This window comes from Microtus pennsylvanicus, chromosome 5 (assembly GCF_037038515.1).
Source record: "Microtus pennsylvanicus isolate mMicPen1 chromosome 5, mMicPen1.hap1, whole genome shotgun sequence".
Taxonomy (NCBI): Eukaryota; Metazoa; Chordata; class Mammalia; order Rodentia; family Cricetidae; genus Microtus; species Microtus pennsylvanicus.
The window spans coordinates 124700251-124719227 of record NC_134583.1 but is presented as its reverse complement, the minus strand read 5'-3'; the positions used below and the strand labels follow the sequence as shown (position 1 = coordinate 124719227).

The following is an 18977-nucleotide window of genomic DNA, read 5'->3' as shown; positions in this document are numbered from 1 at the left end:
TCTCTTCATGAAAATGAGGGCTTGATCTTTTGGGCCTGTCTCATGTTGGAAAGACCATTGGAAAACCCTGTAAGGGAACTAAAACTCCCTACTCGTCCATCACTACCGACACACATCTCCAGATGTTAGACATCTTAAAAGGAAGTGCTTGTGCATTAAAGATGGGGACACAGATAGATATAGATGGGTGAGTGGGTGGGTGGATGGACGGATAGATGATAGATAGATAGATAGATAGATAGATAGATAGATAGATAGATAAGATAAGATAAATGGATGGATAGACAGTAGACAGGCAGACAGGTAGGTAGACAGAGATATGACAATCCTTCCATTTTTTTTTAAGATTTATTTATTTATTTATACAGTATCCTGCCTGTAAGCCAGAAGAGGGCATCAGATCTCATTACAGATGGTTATGAGCCACGATGTGGTTGCTGGGAATTGAACTCAGGACCTTTGGAAGAGCAGTCAGTGCTCTTAACCACTGAGCCATCTCTTCAGCCCCTCCTTCCATCTTTTATAAGTATTACATATCATTTAACAGTTAAAACTTATTGAGTTTAAATATGCTCACAAATAGAATAATAAAGAAGAAATGCTTCTTGCTTTACTAAATTTTATTTTATAGAAGACAATAGATCAGCTGATCCTTTCAATATCGAAGATGAACAAGAGCAAACATGGGGGCATGGGAGTAAGAGGTAATACATCTGACTTACCTGGCAGTTCGGGGACGGCTTCTCAGATAAAACAGGACCTAAGTGGAACTCAGAAGTCAGTATGGTGGCTGCTGATGGCACATGCCTTTAATCCCAGGACTCGGGAGGCAGAGGCAGGTGGATCTCTGAATTTGAGGCCAGCCTGGTTTATAAGAGCTACTTCCAGGACAGGCTCCAAAGCTACAAAGAAACCCTGTCTCAAAAAAAAAAAGTTAAAAAGTCAGTATCAGCGATATGATTGGTTATTGCCAGGAAAGATGAGAAGTGTTCAGTACAAACGAAACTGACGACTAAGAGCTCAGTGTCATGTCGCACACCTGCAAACACTGCATTCAGTACAGGCAGAGATAGGATAACAGTTAAAAGTTTAGGGCCAGTGAAAATCACAGAGCTACAGAGGCAAGACCCTATCAACAGGGAGATAGGGGAGTTCTGGTCCCGAAGGTCTAGAATTCCACCCTAAAAACCTTGTCCTTTCTCCTGAGTGCAATAAAGGTAACTGGTTTGTTTTAAGAATCGGTGTGTATGCTCAGGGTCATTTTAGGAGTATATTGTGTACAGGGCTTAGGATCTCAGGGGCACCAAATAACCCAGCCTATCATATTCCTTGAACATCTGCCTTGTCCCTTGCAAATACCTAAGCAAAAAGAGCGAAGGCTACCCCTTCTCCACGGGACTGATTGGGTGGGGCGGGGGGATCGCTGAAGCTGGAAGAGCGCAGCCCAGGAAAACTGATAGTGCAGAGTGAGAGGCCAAGCGCTCACGTCTGTGAAGAGCACCCAGCCTAAGGCCAGAGAGCCACTGAAGCTTCCTTTTATTTTGGCCAGGGTGGGAGTTGGCACAGTTGTTACTTGTCCAAGGTCACTGAGTGAGGGAAAGTGCTGTATACCACTTTGATTTTTCTCGTTCCAACCCCTTTCTTCAAGTTATCCTCGTTAGGGGAGAAAAAAATTAGAGATAGCTGGGAAGGAAAAGATGTGATGGAAAAGGGGGTGGGATGGTCTTGAAAAGAGAAATTACCCTTCCAAAGTGGCAGAGTAGGGAGCAAAGCGGCGGTCAGAAGGAGAGATGTAGAGGACTGGAACAGAGACAAAGAGTGGAAAGACAGACAGCGACAAGTGGAGAAAATCGGCGAAACAAGCGACAGCAAAGTGTGAGCGCTGAGACTCGGCGGCCGGGTTCGCCGTTTCACCCGGCCCTCCTTCAACCCTCTCCCCAGGCACTGCTTCACGTCGCTCCGAGTAGAGCCCAAGCCCTCAATTCGCCACCAACTGGGCTGGACTCGGGCCGCAACGCCGACCACCGCACTTTTGCTGGCTTAGCCGACCCGGAGCGTCCCTGCTGGAGCGCGGTCCCGGCCACGTGGGGAAGGGGCGTTACTTTGTTGCTGGCGGACGCTTTTGATTGGTCAGAGGGCGGGGTTCTTGGCTGCCCGCCGGCAGGACCCCTCCCCACTAAGGCGGGGCCTGAAGGTTCACAGCTGGAAAGGGAGGAGTCTGGGCGTTGCAGCTGGAAAGGGGCGGGGCCTAGGGCGCGCAGCTAGCGGCTGCGGGCTGGGGGCGCCCTGGGCTGCCATAAAGTGAATGGGCGCCGGCGGGGGGTGGCACTACTCTGTGAGGCTCACTCTCTCCTCTGCTAGCCTGGGAGCGCCCAGCAGAGCGGCCGCCCCAGAGCAGGGGGGCGGCCCCCACCCGGCAGGGTGCCTGGCCCCTGGCCCCTGCCTGCGCTCCAGAACGCCGCCAACGCCGCCGCCACCACCACCACCACCACCACCACCGGGAGTCTGCCTGCTGCGGGACGCACTGTGAGTGCTCGGCCATGCGGGGAACAGGAGCTCAGGGGACCGGAGGGTCAAGACCGGCTCTGGGACTCCTAAAAGGGAACCTGGGGCGGCTGAACTCTTGTGTTTGGGGAACCGGTCAATACTGGAAAGGCGTACAGCAGCCCCCGGGCTGGTACTTGGGAGAAGGGAAACTCCGGGTAAGGACATGGGGGACCGGGATGATTAAGGGGACCAGGAGAGAAGCCGAAGAACTGCATGGATCACAGAGCAGGGAGTCTGGAAACCTTTGCCAGAAAGCACCCTGGTATCTAGGGGAAGAGGGCAAGTGACCAGAAGGTAATAGGGGTAGCAGAAAGCTACGGTCGTCCGGCGTAAGGGCAACAGGCAGCGCTCAGCGCCCCTTAGCCCAGGCTTACACAGACTGCAGCGGCTGGAAGTAGGGGTGCTTATAGTAGCTCCTGCTTTTCTTCCCAGCTGCTCGGCAGTTGGAATAGGAGCCGTATTGCGAGAGTCAGATGGCCGCTGGCTACAGGGCCGACGCTGCCAGCTCAACGCGACAAAAGTGACGGACGTGGGGCGTCGAGGTCTGGAAGGGTCCAGATTCAGAGCCGCCTCAGAATCAGACAGAATGTCAGCGGCACGTGGGGTTTTGAGCGGACAGAATGTTTGGGGTGGCAAAGTGGGTCTCTCCCGAAGAGACGATGTGTCCAATAGTGGTGGACAGAATGTCCCTGGCCGGCTGGCATGTCCTTCTATCCGGCAGCGCCTGCCCAGCTGCGGTTTGTGCAATGGGGTCTTCTCGGGGGTGGGGGTGTCCCCTGAATTTCCAACTTCCAGTTTGCAAACCTGATTCTTTCTGCCCCTTCTGCCTGTTGAACCCAGAGGGAGCCGGGAAATGAAACGACGCAGCCTGGCCTTAGAACAGGGTACCTCTGCGAAACAACCCCACTCTAGCTCAAACAGATCAGGGCATCGATAGACTTCCACAATCCAAATGTGAGGAAAGAATCAAGACCAACAAAGCAAAGAATAAGCTATAGGTACATCAGCAGCGGGTCAGTGAACATCCTTCCACCAGCAAGCCCCTGAGAGTCTCAGTTCCCTCACAAACTCGGAGTCGACTGTTATGCCTCCCCCCACCCCCTTTCTAACCCTAAATTCCAGTACCGCCGACTAGATGCCCTCACACTCCTAGTCTGGTTGTTGGCCCACTCACAGTTCCTGAGCGACAAGAACCCACCAGACAAAGAGATCGTAGCCCTTTCGTAAAGCAAATCCTGCCTTTCTGAGATAGGGGAAAGGGAAAAGGAGGTAGATGAAATCCACTCTGTGGTCCACATGATGCCTGCACCATCCTCTTAATCTGCCCAAGAAAGATGTCTCAATTGCCCTGTTTGCTTCTTTCTGACTGAGAGAGAGCTCTGACTCCTTTGGACCAGTATAACGGCCACCCTCCCTCCCTGACCTCCAACTCTAACTAGAGCCCAGCTAAGCAGAAGGGAACTCCGAATCTACACACTTGAACAGGACAACTCATCCGGGGTACAAAAAAATTGTTTAACAATGAGTAATCTTAAAAAGTCCACTTTTCTCCTCCTCCACCCGTAAGGAAAATATAATTCTTATTTCTCACACTCCTGCCTCCACTCCTCAGTCCTAAGGTTCTGGCTGAGACCTTGCTCCTCATCTTTTGTTTGTCCCTTGCCCTCCTTGATAAACATAGACTCCCACCCCAACTATTCCCATCACAGTCCGTATACATCTTAGGGGCTTGTGTTCCCATTGCTTTTGGGGGGAAAATCACTGAAACTATGCAGGAAATGAAGGACTCCATATCAGGGAAGAAATAATGAAGGCATTACAGCTGGCTCTTTGAAAACCCAAAGTTTGGCTTTCACCAAAAAGACTGAAAAAGAAAAAAAAAGATAGCATCATAGCAAAGATGATTGAAAACAAAAACAAAGCAAAACAGAACTTTCTTCCTCTCGCGTATGAAACCATGTAGCTGAGTGCTTGACCCAGAAGCTCTCAGGGAGGATGCTATGGCCCTAGGGAAGTCAGAGACCAGAGCCAGGAGTGTAGCTTAGTGGGAGAGTGTTTGCATAGCATACCCAAAGTCCTGGGTTAGAGAGAGAGAGAGAGAGAGAGAGAGAGAGAGAGAGAGAGAGAGAGAGAGAGGATGGTTGGCAAAATGGAGAACAGGGAGGGCTTGCTGGGAAACAAGAAGAAAATCTACAACACAATAAAAGACCTAAATGAGTGGAGGACTTGCCTGCTGAATCCTGAAACTGGAGATGTTGGGGGTGGGGACTCTTAGAACTAGAGAACTACAGCTTAGGATAAATAGGAGAATGTGCTCTGACACAGTGGACCGCTAACTTCCAGGGTTCATTTTCAGAGAAGTAGAAACAGAATCTATCAGGGCTTCAGTCCCTCATGGTTGCAGTGTGGAGGGCGAGACAAGGAAAAGCAGAACTCCGCTCAAACCTCTTGGTTCTGTGCATCCTAGGACACAGTTCCCTGCCTCCTTGGAGATAAGCAGGGATGGACATTCCTGCCACTCAGGGCCTGTGAGACCTACATGAAACATATCAGTTGTGTACAGAAGGAAAGCTCCTTGTAAATGGAGAAACACCACAAGAAACCTTCCTGCTGTTATTCTGCCCAAACTGCACTCCCCATGGCCACAGAACCTTTCTTTAGGAGGTGGGGTCTTCTGCTTTGGAGTAGCCCCATCGTGTCCTTGATTCAGCCACAGCCAGGTTCTTAAGGACAGTTGGAACATCTTCCCTGGAGTTCCTGTGTCAGCCATCATCCTGCCCCTCTCTGGGTACATGAGGAGCTCCCCATATGTCTTAACCTCTCTACCAAATAGCCTTACCTGAACTCTGCCTGTCTACTGCTCAAGAATGTCAGTGAGAGCTGAGGATCCAAGTCCAGGAAGGGAGGGCAGGGTGAAAGACTGAAGCAGAACTAGTGACGGAGGGGTGGGAACAGTCAGATCTTTTCTTCTCCATTCACTTAAACTAACATTTGCTTCAGTATGGGAGAGGGAGATGACAGCGAGCCAAAGGGATCTATTAGGTCCTGAGCTTTAGAGGACCTGCAGGGTGTGCAGGGTGTGCAATGACCTATAAGAGTGACAGTCCAATCCACCTCTCTTCCCTGTCTTCCTTCCGTAAGACAATCTTTAATTTTTTTGTTTGTTTGTATAGAGTCTCCTTTATGTATTCCAGGCTGGCTTTGAACTGGAAACTTCCTGCCTCAGCCTCCCTAGTGCTGCCAGGCATGGTGGCAACCTTCCTTGTAAACCTTGTAAAGCCAATCCATTCTAGTTACCGCCGCAAATAAAGGCACAGAGATGCTGCTTTTGTATGACACTGGCTACTGGCAAAACTAATCCCACAGCTTTCAGCAGTGCTTCCTGGGAGAGCTGGGAAGGCCATACAGGAGTAGAGAGTGATAGGCAGCCTGTGGCCTACCTTCCCTGTGTGATGGATGTTACCTTAAGACTGGGGTTGTAAATACACATATGCTTTATGAAATAGGGTGCGAAGTCAATTTAAAGTCTTAAATTTCAGCTAGAGAGGCCAGGGATATGCCTCAGGTAGCTTAGTGGTGGTAGGGTCTTCACTTAGCATGTACAAGGGACCTGACTCAATCCTGAGCACAGGAAAATTAATAAAATCAAGCTAGAGATCTCAGAGAAATTTCCTATTAGTTGCTACCACATCCCATCTCTATTTTTCTGTATGGTTTCCTTATAAAGCCCACGCTGGGTTTGAGCTCTTGATCTTCCTGCCTCAGTCTTTTCAGTGCTGGGATCACATATGTGACCACACCCTGAATTTAGGATTTTTTTCCCGAAGAAAAGCCAGGAACACTCTAGCCTTGACTTTATCAAATTTGAACCAGCACTTGTCTCTCATCACGGGCCCCCTCGATCTAAGCCCTTTTTGCTGCTAGTCCTTCATGTCCCACATTAAGCCTTTGATCAAACGAGGGTCTGTGTAGAACTTTAACCACTCCCAATGGTTGGTTCTGGGTTCTTTAGAAGGCCCTGCCCCTTCTCTTTCTCCACAACCACCCTATCAGTCAAGTACCTACATCCTCTGAGCCCCAACACTTGATACCTCTTCTTACAGGTTCCCACATCTGATCGCCCACAACCTTTCTCTTATCATATGTTCTGTGTGCTCCCTAGACTGTAAGTAAGCAAGTTAAAGCCTGTGGGCTACAGTTCTTGGGGACCCCTCTTATTTAGCACACATATAATGCTTGACCAAAGAAGGAACACTCAGAAACTTGGTGACTTGGGTCCATCAAGTCACCCCTGTCTCCACCTGAGGTGCTACGTTTTGTCCTGAAGCTATGAGGAAACTAAGAGGCATCCGTTCCCCTTGGCACACTGCAGTTCAGCAGACCAGAGTCTGGGTGTTGGACACCCCAACTGAATGGAAGGCTATAGGCATGCCAGGGATTTGCTTCAGCCCTAGGCTTATGGGATGGTACTGTCTAGTTTAGGGACCTTGGTTTTCCCCTGTTCCCAGTTTACTATTTGCTGAGCAGAGCCACAGGCCACAACCCCAGGGCTGCTTCTGCCCCTCCTCATCCACTCCCTGCAAGCTGAGGATTTTCCCCCATTCTTTCCATGCTGTTGCTCGTGTTTCAGGTATCGCTATTTCAACTTATCTTGGGTTCTCCCAGTGGTCTTCATCTACTCCTCTGGCTTTTGGACTGCAAGTTGGTTCCATGACAGTTGCCTTCTTCCAATGAGCCTGTGTCCCTTGGGAACCACAGTGGCCTATGATCTGGTCTTTGCCTTAATGTCTTCTGCATATTTTGTTGTTGCTGGTCCGTTACAGACTTATTGTACTTTGGAATCAAAACATACCTGCCCTTCTCTTTTCCCTAGGCCTGGGCTAGCCTCCATGATGCCAGTGAAGCCTGGTCCTTGCATCTCCAGCAAAGGGTGTCAAAAAGAGTAGGCGAGGACATGCAAACCCTCTGGGAGATAGATTCATCACCAATTATCTTTTGGCTATGTTTGACCCTGCCAGCATCAACCAGCCAGGCAGCTTCCACAGGGCTGCATTTCCCTCCCTCTCCACTGGCCCCTGGCCCAACTCCTCAGCTTCCTGACCTGTAGCAGTTTGGGGGAGCTTAATCCTCAGTCAGCCTGTCTCCAACTCAGATAACAACTTGGCGCCCCCAGTCTCTGCCTGACCGGCCCACCCGGACATGAGGCTGCCTGCCTGAGTTCTGTGCCCTCCCTCTCATCTCTTCATAGCCCGGCTTTTGTGCGTGCTCCTTCTGTCTGCGGTGTCACTGTCTGCAGCCCCTCACTGTAGTTATGAACTCAGTCAAGAGTCAGACAGCTTCATTCTTTCTTCAGCAGCCCCTGATGCCAGTGGCTCCCTGCTTGCACTCCTTAGCCCATTTTTGCTGCTTCTTTATTCCCTATGCTCTAAGTTCAGGACTGAGCGCCGCAGCCCTCACTGAAGTGCAGTATCTCACCAGTCTTCACAAGATGACTTTCTCCTCCAGACACAGAGCCTGGGCAGGTGAACCACCCAAGCAAGGGTGAGGTTTTAGTGCTCAACTCCTAGAAGGAACTAGAAAAATATTCTGAATTTTATTTTTATATAAGCTATATGTTATTTGAACCTTATAACAATACTGGCCAATTGTGGTGGTGCTTGTCAGTAGGCAAATGCTAACGAGGGTAAAACAGGAGGATCATGAGGCAGGAGGCAGCCCAGGCTATACTTTGGAGCTAGAGACGTGGGTCAGTTGGTAGAGTGCTTGCCTAAAATGAAGGAAGCCCTGGGTTCGATTCCCAGCACCACATCAACTAGGTATGGTGGTGGCACGTGCCTTTAACCCCAGTACTTAGGGGCTAGAAACAGCCAGCAGGAACAGAAATTCAAGGTCATCCTCAGCTATAAGTGAGCCCAAGGCCATCTTGGGCTGATAGATGATAGACAGACAGACAGATAGAAAATATAATAATGAAGGCAGATCACGGGCACATACCTGTAATCCTACTAGGAAGATCACAAATTTGAGGACAACCTGTGCTATATAGGATACCCCATCTGAAGGGGAAAGATAAAAAAAATGAACAAAGGTAGAAAAGGGATTACAATCTCCCTCTTAGAGATGATGAAACATCTTGCCAAGGATACAGAGTAAGTTTGGGGTTACCTGGACACGAACCTAGATCTTTTAACTCCAAACCTAATTTCTTTGGCCCATAACAGATTACCTCCCTGCCTGATTACCTGGCACCAGCTTTCTCGTGTCTTCTTACTCAGCCGAGCCGCCTCTCTCCAATAGCCACTACATGAAAAATATTATTCCCTGGTCCCCTTGGCTTCCTCCTCCCCCACACAGAGTTCTGAACTCCGGGGACTGAGAGAGCTGAGGTTCAGAGGGGCCAGGGAGGGGAAGAGAGAGGGGGAGGGGAATGGCTAGCTCCAAAACAACCCAGGCAGCTGTCCCTGTCAGAGAGAGAGGAGACTGTGTGCCGGTGTGTGTCTGTCTGCCTGAATGTAGGACAGCATGTGTGGGAGAGTGCGTGTTTTTGTGCCTCTAGCTTCAAGTCCAAGTGCTCATTGTGTCTAAGTCAGGGCCGTGTTGGTCTGCACATGTGTCTGCCTGTCTCTGAGAACACACAGCTTGGACTTAGCCCTGTCTTTTGCTCCGGCTGCTATCCTCCTCCCTGGCCTCCTCCTACTGAAATAGAGGATGAAATCAAGACCCAGGTATGGAATGCCAGGGGAAGGGGAGCTTGGAAAACTAGGAGTCTGCTGCCAAAACAGACTGTGCGGATGAATGGCAACAGAGGGACATAGCTTTTCCCACAAGCAAACCTCACTGTCCCTTTCGCCCGGTTCTGTGTTGCTTTGGTGGCTCCTGGAAAAGTCAGCAGCGCGGTTTGAATTTCAAGGTCATCTTGAATCTAAAGGAAGGGCAGGCTGAAGCTGCACCTCAATTTCCAGCTCTAAGTGCCCCCCACATCTTTCCAGAAATTTGTGAAGAAGTGCTAGTCAAACTGTCACAGGTCCCTGCAAGGCCACCTCCATTCCAGTGGGGAGTGGCCTGTCGGGTCTGAATTCTCAAATTCCAAGCTCCTGCCCTGAGACCTGGAAAGGGAGAAAAACTGAGCACACTTGCACACTTGGGTGACTTCTCCCTTCCTTGCTGGGTTCCCTCTGGTCTTGCTCGCCCCTCTAACCCCAGCAAAAAGTCCAAGATCACAACCCTTATGCCAGCAGAAGAGGGAGGACTGTTTTTAACCTCTGCCTTGACCTCTGCCTTACTGTCAACCTGGCTTGGGGTGGGGCACAGCTGTGCTCTCAGAGCTGGCTGAAGGGGGCATTACCATGTACAAACACAGGCCATTGTCCATCTGCACACCCTTGAGAAAGGCTCTTAATAATTCAGATCTGCCAAGTGAAGTTCATCTCGATGTGGGCTAATCCAGCACATTAATGCCTCCCCATGTAGCCTGTGCTGTGTCCCTGAAGATGGGGAGAAGGTGTTGGAGAGAGAGACACATACACACCCCCATGCACACACCTAGCTCTGTCCTTTTCTAGTTTCTATTTCCTGCCCAAGACGCTCCTGGAATCATCAGTGCCAGTACTGTCCCTTCCCTTTCTTCCCATGAGAGGTCTTGGGAGAGCCCACCAGAAGGAGGACCCTGCAGGGAAACCCTCCTGAGGGACCTAGGCAGGCTCCTTGACAAGATCAGGCTAGGAGGTTTGGGATAGGAATACTAGCAGGAAGTGTGTGTGTGTGTGTGTGTGTGCTGGGGATGTGTCTAAAGGAATCCATACATACTGACAGGCAAGAGATGGAGGGATAACTAGTAGGAAGCAAGATGTTTTAAACAAGCAAAGGAACAGAAGGGTCCTAAGTGCCTTTGGTTTTCTTTTCTTTTGTAATTTGTATTCATTTATTTATTTTTACTTTGCAAGACTGTTTTGCCCATGTGGAGACAAGACAAGGGTACTGAATACCCTGGAGCTGGAGTTACAGATGGTTATGAGCTGCCTTGTGGATGCTGGGAATCAAACCCAGATCCTCAGTAAGAACAGGTGCTTGAAGCCACCGAGCCATCTCTCCCAACAACCCCCCCCTCGTGGTTTTCAAACTTGATTTTGACATGGAACCTTTATTCAAACAAAATCCTTTCAGAAAGTATAATAACCCAAACAAGTAGGGTGGCCCTAGTGCTGAAGCAGACCTAAGGAGACCCAAGGTGGCGTTCTGGTGAAACCTCTGATGGGGCTTCTGCAGCAGGCTCCAAGGACACAATTTGAAAAAAGCCTTTTAGGAGCCCACAGATATAGTTCAGGTCCTAACTGTGTAAATAAGCTCAGTGGCTTAGTTGAGTTACTTTGGTTCTTTGGGTCCACCTATGAAATGGTTGAGCTGGCTTGATCATCCCTAATCTTGGTGTCGGTGTCTGAAACCTGGGATTCTATGAATTCCATGCTACGGTTACATTTCCAGTTTCAGGTTTATTTTTTAATTATTTTATTTTGTTTATGTATATGGGTATTTTATCTGTGTGTATGCCTGCATGCCAGAAGAGGGCATCAGATCCCATGGAACTACAGTCATAGCTACGGTTGTGGATTACCATGTGGATGCTGGGAATTGAACTCAGGACCTTTGGAAAAGCAACCACTGCTCTTCATTAGCGAGCCATTTCCCCAGCCTGCAGTTCCAGAGCTTTTGATTAGAGATGCTCTACAGGAAATCTAAACAAGTATTCCTTGTGTACGTGTTCATGTGTATGAAGGTATGCGTGCACATATATGTGGAGGCAGAGAGCAGCATCTGTGTCTTCTTCCATCATCCTGCATCTTGTCAAGTCTCTCATTGAACTTAGAGCTGGCCAGTAATCTGCTGGTTCCTCCTGTTTCTATCCTCAGGCATGGGGTTAAAGAGTAGTGTTATGTTCGTGCTAAAAAAATAATCAAACCCAAGTCCTCATGTTTGTGTGACAAGCACTTTACAGAAGAATCACCCCTTGTTTTTTGAGACAAGGTTTCATGTAGCCAAGGTTGGTCTTAAAGTCCAGACCTTCTACCTTCTGGGGTACTGGGTACTGGAATTATTACCACATCTGGCTCTAAACAAACATTATATTTTAAAAAATAAAACTGAAAAAAAAAAAGAAAAAGTCTTTAAAGCCAGGTGGTGGTGGTATTGCACGCCTTTAATCCCAGCACTAGGGTGGTAGAGGTAAGCAGATCTCTATGAGTTAGTTCAAGGCCAGCCTGGTCTACAGAGAGAGTTCCAGGACAGTCAGGGCTACACAGAGAAACCCTGTCTCAACCCTCCCCCCAAAAAACAAATAAATAAAACTGAAACTTAATAAAGCATGGTAACACAGGCCTGTAATTCTAGCATTCAAAAGTAGAGGCAGGAAGATCACAGATTAAAGCCGTGAGCTTCATGAGACCCTGCCTCAAACAAACAAAAAGGAGCGGCTGTGGCACTAGGCCTGTGTCTACCAGTTAGTGTATCTGTGGTCCTCATGTGTGCATAAAACCTCTCCGTGTACATCTTTTTCTCACTTGGTTTCTCTTTCTCAACTCTTCCGTTTTTTTAGATGTATTTTCAGTGTGTGGGTGTCTTCCCTGCATGCATGCCTGTGCACCTGGGTGTCCAGTCCCCGGGAAGGCTGGAAGAAGGCTTTGCATCCACTAGTAGTGAATTACAGATGGTTGTGAGCCACCAGTCATGTGGGTGCTGGGAATCCAAGTGGTGCTTTAAACCGCCAAGCTGTCTCTCCACGCTTATTCTAGAGTACACTATTCAAGACAGCTTTATGTCAACACATGAGAAACGAGGCGAGAATGTTGTGGGGAAATGTGATAACCCCAGGGTTTAGTTGTTGTTGTCTTGTTTGTTTGAGGCAGGGTCTTGCTATGTGTTCTTGGCTGACCTGGCGCTCACAATGTAGGGTAGACTGGGCTCGAATTCATGGGCGATCTTCCTGGGTCTGCCTCTTGAGTCTTAAGATCACAGGCATGCGCCACCGCGTCAGGGTAGCCGTTAGTCCCTGGTTTTTACCTCTGTTAACTTGATCCGTGTTTTCTCTTTCCCCTAGAGCCCTCCCTCCATGGAGTTCGGGCTGCTCAGCGAGGCAGAGGCTCGGAGCCCTGCCCTGTCCCTGTCAGATGCAGGCACTCCACACCCTCCGCTCCTGGAACAGGGCTGCAAGGGCCAGGAGCACAGTGGTGAGCGCGCCCCCTTCTGGGGGTGGAGGAGAAAACAGTTTAGCCTTGATGGCTGTGTGTTGAGAATTCCTAGAGGTCCCAAAGCCAGAGAATCGGCACAGGCCCTTGCTCCCTGTGACCTACCTCAATCTGTTCTCCGCCCCCTAGACTCTGAGAAGGCCTCGGCCTCACTGCCGGGGGGCTCCCCCGAGGACGGCTCGCTGAAGAAGAAGCAGCGGCGGCAGCGTACGCACTTCACTAGCCAGCAGCTGCAGGAGCTGGAGGCCACCTTCCAGAGGAATCGCTACCCCGACATGAGCACGCGCGAAGAGATTGCCGTGTGGACCAACCTCACCGAGGCCCGCGTGCGGGTATGGCTCCGCCTGACCCGCAGCCCACACCTGCAAGCATCTCGCTCTCGCGGGGCTCTCCAAGTAGCTGGTGGCTCTGCGGTACGGGCCCCACGTCGGGTCCAGTGCCCGCCGGGGATCCCCACCTTCCAGCAGCCTTGCCTGCCACTCCCTAGAAAGCGATTCCTTGCTCGGCCCCGGTCCCACCTTCTCCGTCTTGTTTCTCTTAGATCCCAAGCTGCCTCCCTCCCCAGCAAGACCTTGTGGCCGCTAGCTTCTCTTCTCGGGGCCCCTGGCACAGTGTGCACCTCCCTTCTAGGCTGCATCCACCTCTGATCTTTCCCGCCCGGGCTCGATCCTACTCTGGCTGGCCCCCTCTCCAGCCGCCCGGGGTCCTGACAGCCTTTCTCCGCTGCCCGCAGGTGTGGTTCAAGAACAGACGCGCCAAGTGGCGGAAGCGAGAGCGCAGCCAGCAGGCGGAGCTGTGCAAAGGTGGCTTCGCAGCCCCGCTCGGGGGCCTGGTGCCGCCCTACGAGGAGGTGTACCCCGGCTACTCGTATGGAAACTGGCCGCCCAAGGCGCTCGCCCCGCCGCTCGCCGCCAAGACCTTCCCGTTCGCCTTCAACTCGGTCAACGTGGGGCCTCTGGCCTCGCAGCCTGTGTTCTCACCACCCAGCTCCATCGCCGCCTCCATGGTGCCCTCGGCCGCCGCTGCTCCGGGCACTGTACCAGGTCCCGGAGCCTTGCAGGGCCTGGGAGGGGCACCCCCTGGGTTGGCTCCAGCGGCCGTGTCCTCCGGGGCAGTGTCCTGCCCTTACGCCTCGGCAGCAGCCGCCGCTGCGGCAGCCGCCTCCTCCCCCTACGTATATCGGGACCCGTGTAACTCGAGCCTGGCTAGCTTGCGGCTCAAAGCCAAACAGCACGCCTCTTTCAGCTACCCCGCCGTGCCCGGGCCGCCTCCTGCCGCCAACCTCAGCCCCTGCCAGTATGCCGTGGAACGGCCCGTGTGAGTCGCAGGTCTGTGGATCATCCCCGAGGGCGGGGCAGTAATTCACAGCCCTCTGGACAGGGATCGCCTAGACTGGCTTCTCGTCCCAGGGTCTGAAAGGGGAGAAGCGGCAGACTCCGAAGAGGGCCTTTCCCCTCACAGCCCCGAGGGGTGGTTTGGCCCCTAGACGGAGACCGCGCCCCTGGGACTAAGGCCAGGAACAGGGACCAGCTCCCCCAGGGCCAATTCACCCTTGGCCCATCCCGCCTTCTCCAGACTTCCCCTATCCCATTTTCAAAGATCAATGAAATAAAAGTGCGCGGACTGTCAAAAGCCTAATGATTCAGACTTGCGGTTGAGCCCTCCTTCCCTTCATCCTTCCCACTGTCCTAAAGAACAGCTGGATGTACGGGAACGGAGTGAGTCTCCAGGCTTCTAAGGCTTCATTCAGTCTCACTCCTTTCCTCCGGGATGGGAAAGCGAGGATTTATGGAGTAAAGGAATACGAAGCTTGGTGTAACCAGTTAGTTGACAGGAATCGTCCTATGCTGGTGCTGCGACGCCACCTCGTGGTCTCAGGGAGGACAGCTAGTAGGTTTGATCTCCGATGCTTCCTTTCAGGGATCTATTTTGCAATTTAGGAAGCCTATGATTTTGGCACTTGTTTCTCACTGTTCCTTTCAGAGGCTCGGACCTCTAACAGAATAGCAATAAAATTCTAGTCTGTAACAGACATTTATTAAGCGCCTACCAGGCCTAGGATTCTTTGTGTGTGCCTCTATCCTTCAGAGACCCTCAGGCTTCCCACCTGTAGATCACTTGGGCAGCCTTCCCCACCAGCGTCCACTTTCCTTCTGCAAGTCTGCAAACCCTCAAAATAATGTTGATCTCTTTAATTAAAAAAAATAGGGCAAGAAGAGAAAGATTTCTAAATATAAATAAATTTTATATTATCATTTTTAAGGACCTCAGTTCTGTCCCCTTCCTAGGGTTTGGTCGGCCTTCACATTAAAGGCATAAAGATCAAAGGATGACATTTCTTGCTTGTCATAGCTCCCTGCCACTTTTGGGTACAAGTCCCATGGGGGAAACCAGACAGGGAAGGTACCCTAATCATTCTCCCACACCTAACCCTTAGTGCCACGGAGAAAAGCCCGAGGTTCCATCTTTTCTTTCAGCTCTCATTGGCTCTTGGACTTAGCTTTGCTCTTGGGTCTGAGGTAGGCTTGGTGGAAAAAGTGAGCAAAAAGGAGGAAATAGGTCCCGTACAACATAAAGGACCAGAAGAAGTGTAATGTTGAGGCATAGCACCCTTTTTCCTGCCTCCAGATATAATTCAGGATGCCAAAGATGGTTCCCATAACCATCTGCAGGATCTGCAAGCTGGTGATGGTTATAGGTAACATGCTGGGGTGTTTCACCTTGGCAGCTTTCAGAGTGTAGTAGGTGTACATGATGGAATGTACCCCGAAGTTCATGGTCATGAACCAGCCACCTGAAGGCAATTTGTTCTTGAATCCAAAGCTCGTGAACAGGAGCACAGTGCTGTGGTGGTACCAGTGGATAAAGATGAGCGGCCGCTTACGCAGGACGATGAAGACCGTATCTCCTGAGAGATGAGGAATCACAGCTGGCATCCCACTCAAGCCTGGGACCACCCACTGCTCTGGGTGTGTTCTCAGGGTGGGGAAGAAGGGACTCTCCACGTGAAGGGGAAGGGGAGGCTCTGAGGAGGAATGCAAGCCACTGGGCAACAGAGAAAAAGCCCCTACACTCACCGAGTTCAACAACCTTGCTGAGAACAAAGATACAGGACCAGAATTTGACTATGGTGTCATCGACGTAGTTGGCGAAGCACACAGTTTGCTGGAGGCCCCGTGTAAATAGCAGTGTTCCCATAAACTTCCACGTCCTCACTGCACCCAGGATACTGAAGTGAGACAGAGCACAGGAACATAATGGCCCTTTCCCCGGCGTGAACCCATTTCCACCTCTCCTCATCTGGACACGCTCTCTAAGCCCTGTTACCTCCTTACCCTTCCAAAGAGGGTGGTTCCAGCTTTCAAGATCCTGACGCCAATCTGATAGATCTAACAAGTATTCTCAGGGAGATAAGGGTTGAGAAAAGACCAATCAACATGGGGGAGGGGTGGAACTAAAAGTCAAGAATGAGGTTCTTGTGATGGGGTGAAAGTCGGAAGAAATGAGTGGCAACATGGGGATGGATGAGCATGGGAACGAGGGCTGGGGAAGTGGTTGGAGTCTTTGAAGAGGAATTTCAGTATTTAAGGCTAGAGAAATGTGCTGGCTGTATTGGTTTCATGAGTACAAGAGGCCTGGAGTGGATCCTCACATCTGTATCCCTAGAACTCAGACGACTGGGACAGGAAGGATGCAGAGAGTATGAGGCCAGCCTGGGTTCCATAGGGGCAATTAGGGCAGTCTGGGATAATACTTGAAAGGCTGTCTTTAAAAGTAAGCATTTCTGGGGCTGGAGAGATGGCTCAGAGGTTAAGGACGCTGACCGTTCTTCCAGAGGTCCTGAGTTCAATTCCCAGCAACCACATGGTGGCTCACAACCATCTACAATGAGATCTGGTGCCCTCTTCCGGCATGCAGTCATACATGGAGGCATCACACTGTATTGTATACATAATAAATAAAATCTAAAATAAATAAATAAATAAAAGTAAACATTTTTTCAAAGGTATGGGCCAGGTAAGAGTGGTGCACACCTTGAACCCTAGCACTCCAGAGGCAGAGGCAGGCAAATGGATATGAGTTCAAGGCTCTAATTTCAACATAGCCAAGGTTGTTATACAATGAAATGCTGTCTTGAGAAACCTAAATAAATAAATAGATAAGGTATGGGACAGACAGAGACTGCCATCTTGGGCCCAAGAAAGGAGGAAAATAAGATAATGAGGAAGTCAATGCAGCTAGGGACTTTAGAAACCTTTCGGGATAACAGGCAGGTGTAAGGACTAAGGAATAGCAGGGGTTGAGTGGAGAGTGCCTTACCTGAATATGGCCAGACAGAAGGACCAGAGGATGAGAGGCCCCTGCAAGCTGAAGCTCTTCCGTGGTCTCATGTAGTTCTGGCCCACGAAGATGAGCAACAGATAGATGAGAACTATGAGGAACGAGGTAACCCTGGAGACAGGAGGAAGAGAGGCAAGAGTCACAGGTGGACACTGCCTAGAGGAAAGCCCACTGAGCTCCCCAGGGACTTCTCTAGACTGGAGTTCCACCAGTGTGACATTGCTTGTTCGTGTGGGAACACCGGGTTGGGGGTGAGGGGAGACCAGTAGTATTCACATATAAAGTTCCTAGCACAGGACAGGAGGAGCCGTATGCAAGGTGACTTTGACTTTCTCAGTGACAGTTGTCCACCCGCAGCCAATAACTACTCCATCCAGGCTGCGGTGTAAGGAGGGGAAGAACATCTTCTGCCTGTTTGGCTCATGCTGAGTTGATTGAACAACAAAAATAGCCCACAGAACATGTCTGGCGGATAAGACAGAGCCTTGGGAAAGCTTGGAAGAAGTTCCCAACTTTGTGGCAATCCTCTCAGCAGCCAAGATACATAGTAATTGTGTAGGAGCGGCTGACTGTAGGCACTCCCGACAGGCAGGTCCTCTGTCTCTGAGGTAACCTAACAGTGTTTCATTCTGGTTAATCTCACTCCTCAGCTGTAGTTTGCACTTTCCCCTTTGTTTTTGTCTCCCTCCACACCCCTCTCCCCATCTTCTCACTTCTGGGATCCTTTCTTCCAGTTCTGATCTCTTTGAAAAGCAAACCTTGAAGGAGGGAATGGGAAGGGGGGGGGGGTTTAGAGCCAGTATCCCGGCAGCATGAGAAACATTACAGGCATTCACTCCCTGTCTCTACTCCCCTCAAAGCAGTTGGTCCTTCCCCCTCACCAGGTCTCACCAGTACGCCTCCAAATAGGGCCTTAAGTCCCGCAACATCTCGAAGTCATAGGGTTGCACCAAGTCCGCATTTAAACCACGTGAGAAGTTCATGGATGTGGCCATTTCGCTTTTGCACAGGACGAGGTTCAGAGCTTGGGGTGGGAGCTGAATGAGAGCCGAGAGAGCCAAAGATGGAATGGATGGATTTCAGGACCGGACGAAGAAAACCAGGACGGAAAGAACTTGTGTGTAGGAAGAAGGGACCCTGACACGTGCGCTGCTAACCAGCCCGCTCGCACTCCTGTGGCCAGGGCTGGCCGTATATATCGCCAATTATTAAACTGGGGGACCCAGGCTGTGCAAGGTCAGCTCCCGCCCTCAGCAGTTATCCAATCTTAGCCAAGAGTCATCTCTGTCCCGCCCCTGAGCCTCACCAGCATCCTCCTCTTGGACTGATCGGTCCTCAAGGGCACCGCCCCCATGAACAATGAACCAAGCACGCCCCGAACCCAGTAGTCCTCCTTCACTCCTCCCGGTTCCTCCTCCTTTTTTTTTTAAATTCTGTCAGCTGCTCCAGGTTGACTCATAAACACCCCCTACCCCAATCCTTGATTTCACTGAGTACCCAGACAGACCAGTCTTCCTCTGGCACAGCCGACCGTAGCCTTTGCCTCATTTTGCTTTCATCTTCCCCTACTTGGCAGTGAAGAGAAAGTGGAGGTACTCTTTCTCGGCTGCAGGCACCCACTTTCAGAGAAGGAAGCGTCAATGTCCTTATGAAACCCAGGCTGGAATAAGGAAGAGCAAGCTGGGCCCTGAAGAAGGGCTCTGGTTCTGTCTCCTAGCTTTGGAGTTGTGCTTGTGGGAGGAGGGAGATAAATTTAATGGATTTTACTGTCGAGTTGCTGATGTTAATATTTGAGGAGGTGGCACTCAAGCTGTTATGGTTTTTTTTTATAGTTTCCTGAACCGTCCTCTC

General features: G+C 50.6%; 2 protein-coding genes across 3 annotated transcripts; one reads left to right on the top strand and one right to left on the bottom strand.

Annotated features, from left to right (window-relative positions):
- The first annotated feature begins 2263 nt into the window (after nucleotides 1-2263).
- Pitx3 (paired like homeodomain 3) lies at nucleotides 2264-14701 on the top strand. Of its 2 annotated transcripts, none has more exons than XM_075975113.1 (4): nucleotides 2264-2526; nucleotides 12638-12767; nucleotides 12915-13117; nucleotides 13519-14701. In XM_075975113.1, the coding sequence occupies exons 2-4, from the start codon at nucleotides 12650-12652 to the stop codon at nucleotides 14104-14106; spliced, it is 909 nt and encodes a 302-aa protein (XP_075831228.1). In that variant the 5' UTR covers nucleotides 2264-2526; nucleotides 12638-12649; the 3' UTR covers nucleotides 14107-14701. The 2 variants fall into 2 exon arrangements, with proteins under 2 accessions (XP_075831228.1, XP_075831227.1); XM_075975112.1 differs by lacking the exon at nucleotides 2264-2526 and adding an exon at nucleotides 9068-9272.
- A 339-nt stretch (nucleotides 14702-15040) lies between these two features.
- Nucleotides 15041-18242, bottom strand: Elovl3 (ELOVL fatty acid elongase 3). The gene is made up of 4 exons (XM_075975111.1): nucleotides 18018-18242; nucleotides 17106-17237; nucleotides 15863-16014; nucleotides 15041-15693 (listed from the first exon to the last, which is right to left on the bottom strand). The coding sequence occupies exons 1-4, from the start codon at nucleotides 18119-18121 to the stop codon at nucleotides 15266-15268; spliced, it is 816 nt and encodes a 271-aa protein (XP_075831226.1). The 5' UTR covers nucleotides 18122-18242; the 3' UTR covers nucleotides 15041-15265.
- Between the last annotated feature and the right edge of the window lie 735 nt (nucleotides 18243-18977).

Excerpts from the sequence above, each read along its gene's own strand:
- Elovl3 (XM_075975111.1), bottom strand. The coding sequence starts at position 18,121 with ATGGCCACATCCATGAACTTCTCACGTGGTTTAAATGCGGACTTGGTG. Across the intron at positions 17,238-18,017 it reads CCCTATTTGGAGGCGTACTG|GGTTACCTCGTTCCTCATAG; the intron begins GTGAGACCTGGT and ends TCCTGTCTCCAG. Across the intron at positions 15,694-15,862 it reads CAGCAAGGTTGTTGAACTCG|GAGATACGGTCTTCATCGTC; the intron begins GTGAGTGTAGGG and ends CTCATCTCTCAG.
- Pitx3 (XM_075975112.1), top strand. The coding sequence starts at position 9,156 with ATGTGTCTGCCTGTCTCTGAGAACACACAGCTTGGACTTAGCCCTGTC. Across the intron at positions 12,768-12,914 it reads CAAGGGCCAGGAGCACAGTG|ACTCTGAGAAGGCCTCGGCC; the intron begins GTGAGCGCGCCC and ends TCCGCCCCCTAG. Across the intron at positions 13,118-13,518 it reads TCACCGAGGCCCGCGTGCGG|GTGTGGTTCAAGAACAGACG; the intron begins GTATGGCTCCGC and ends CGCTGCCCGCAG.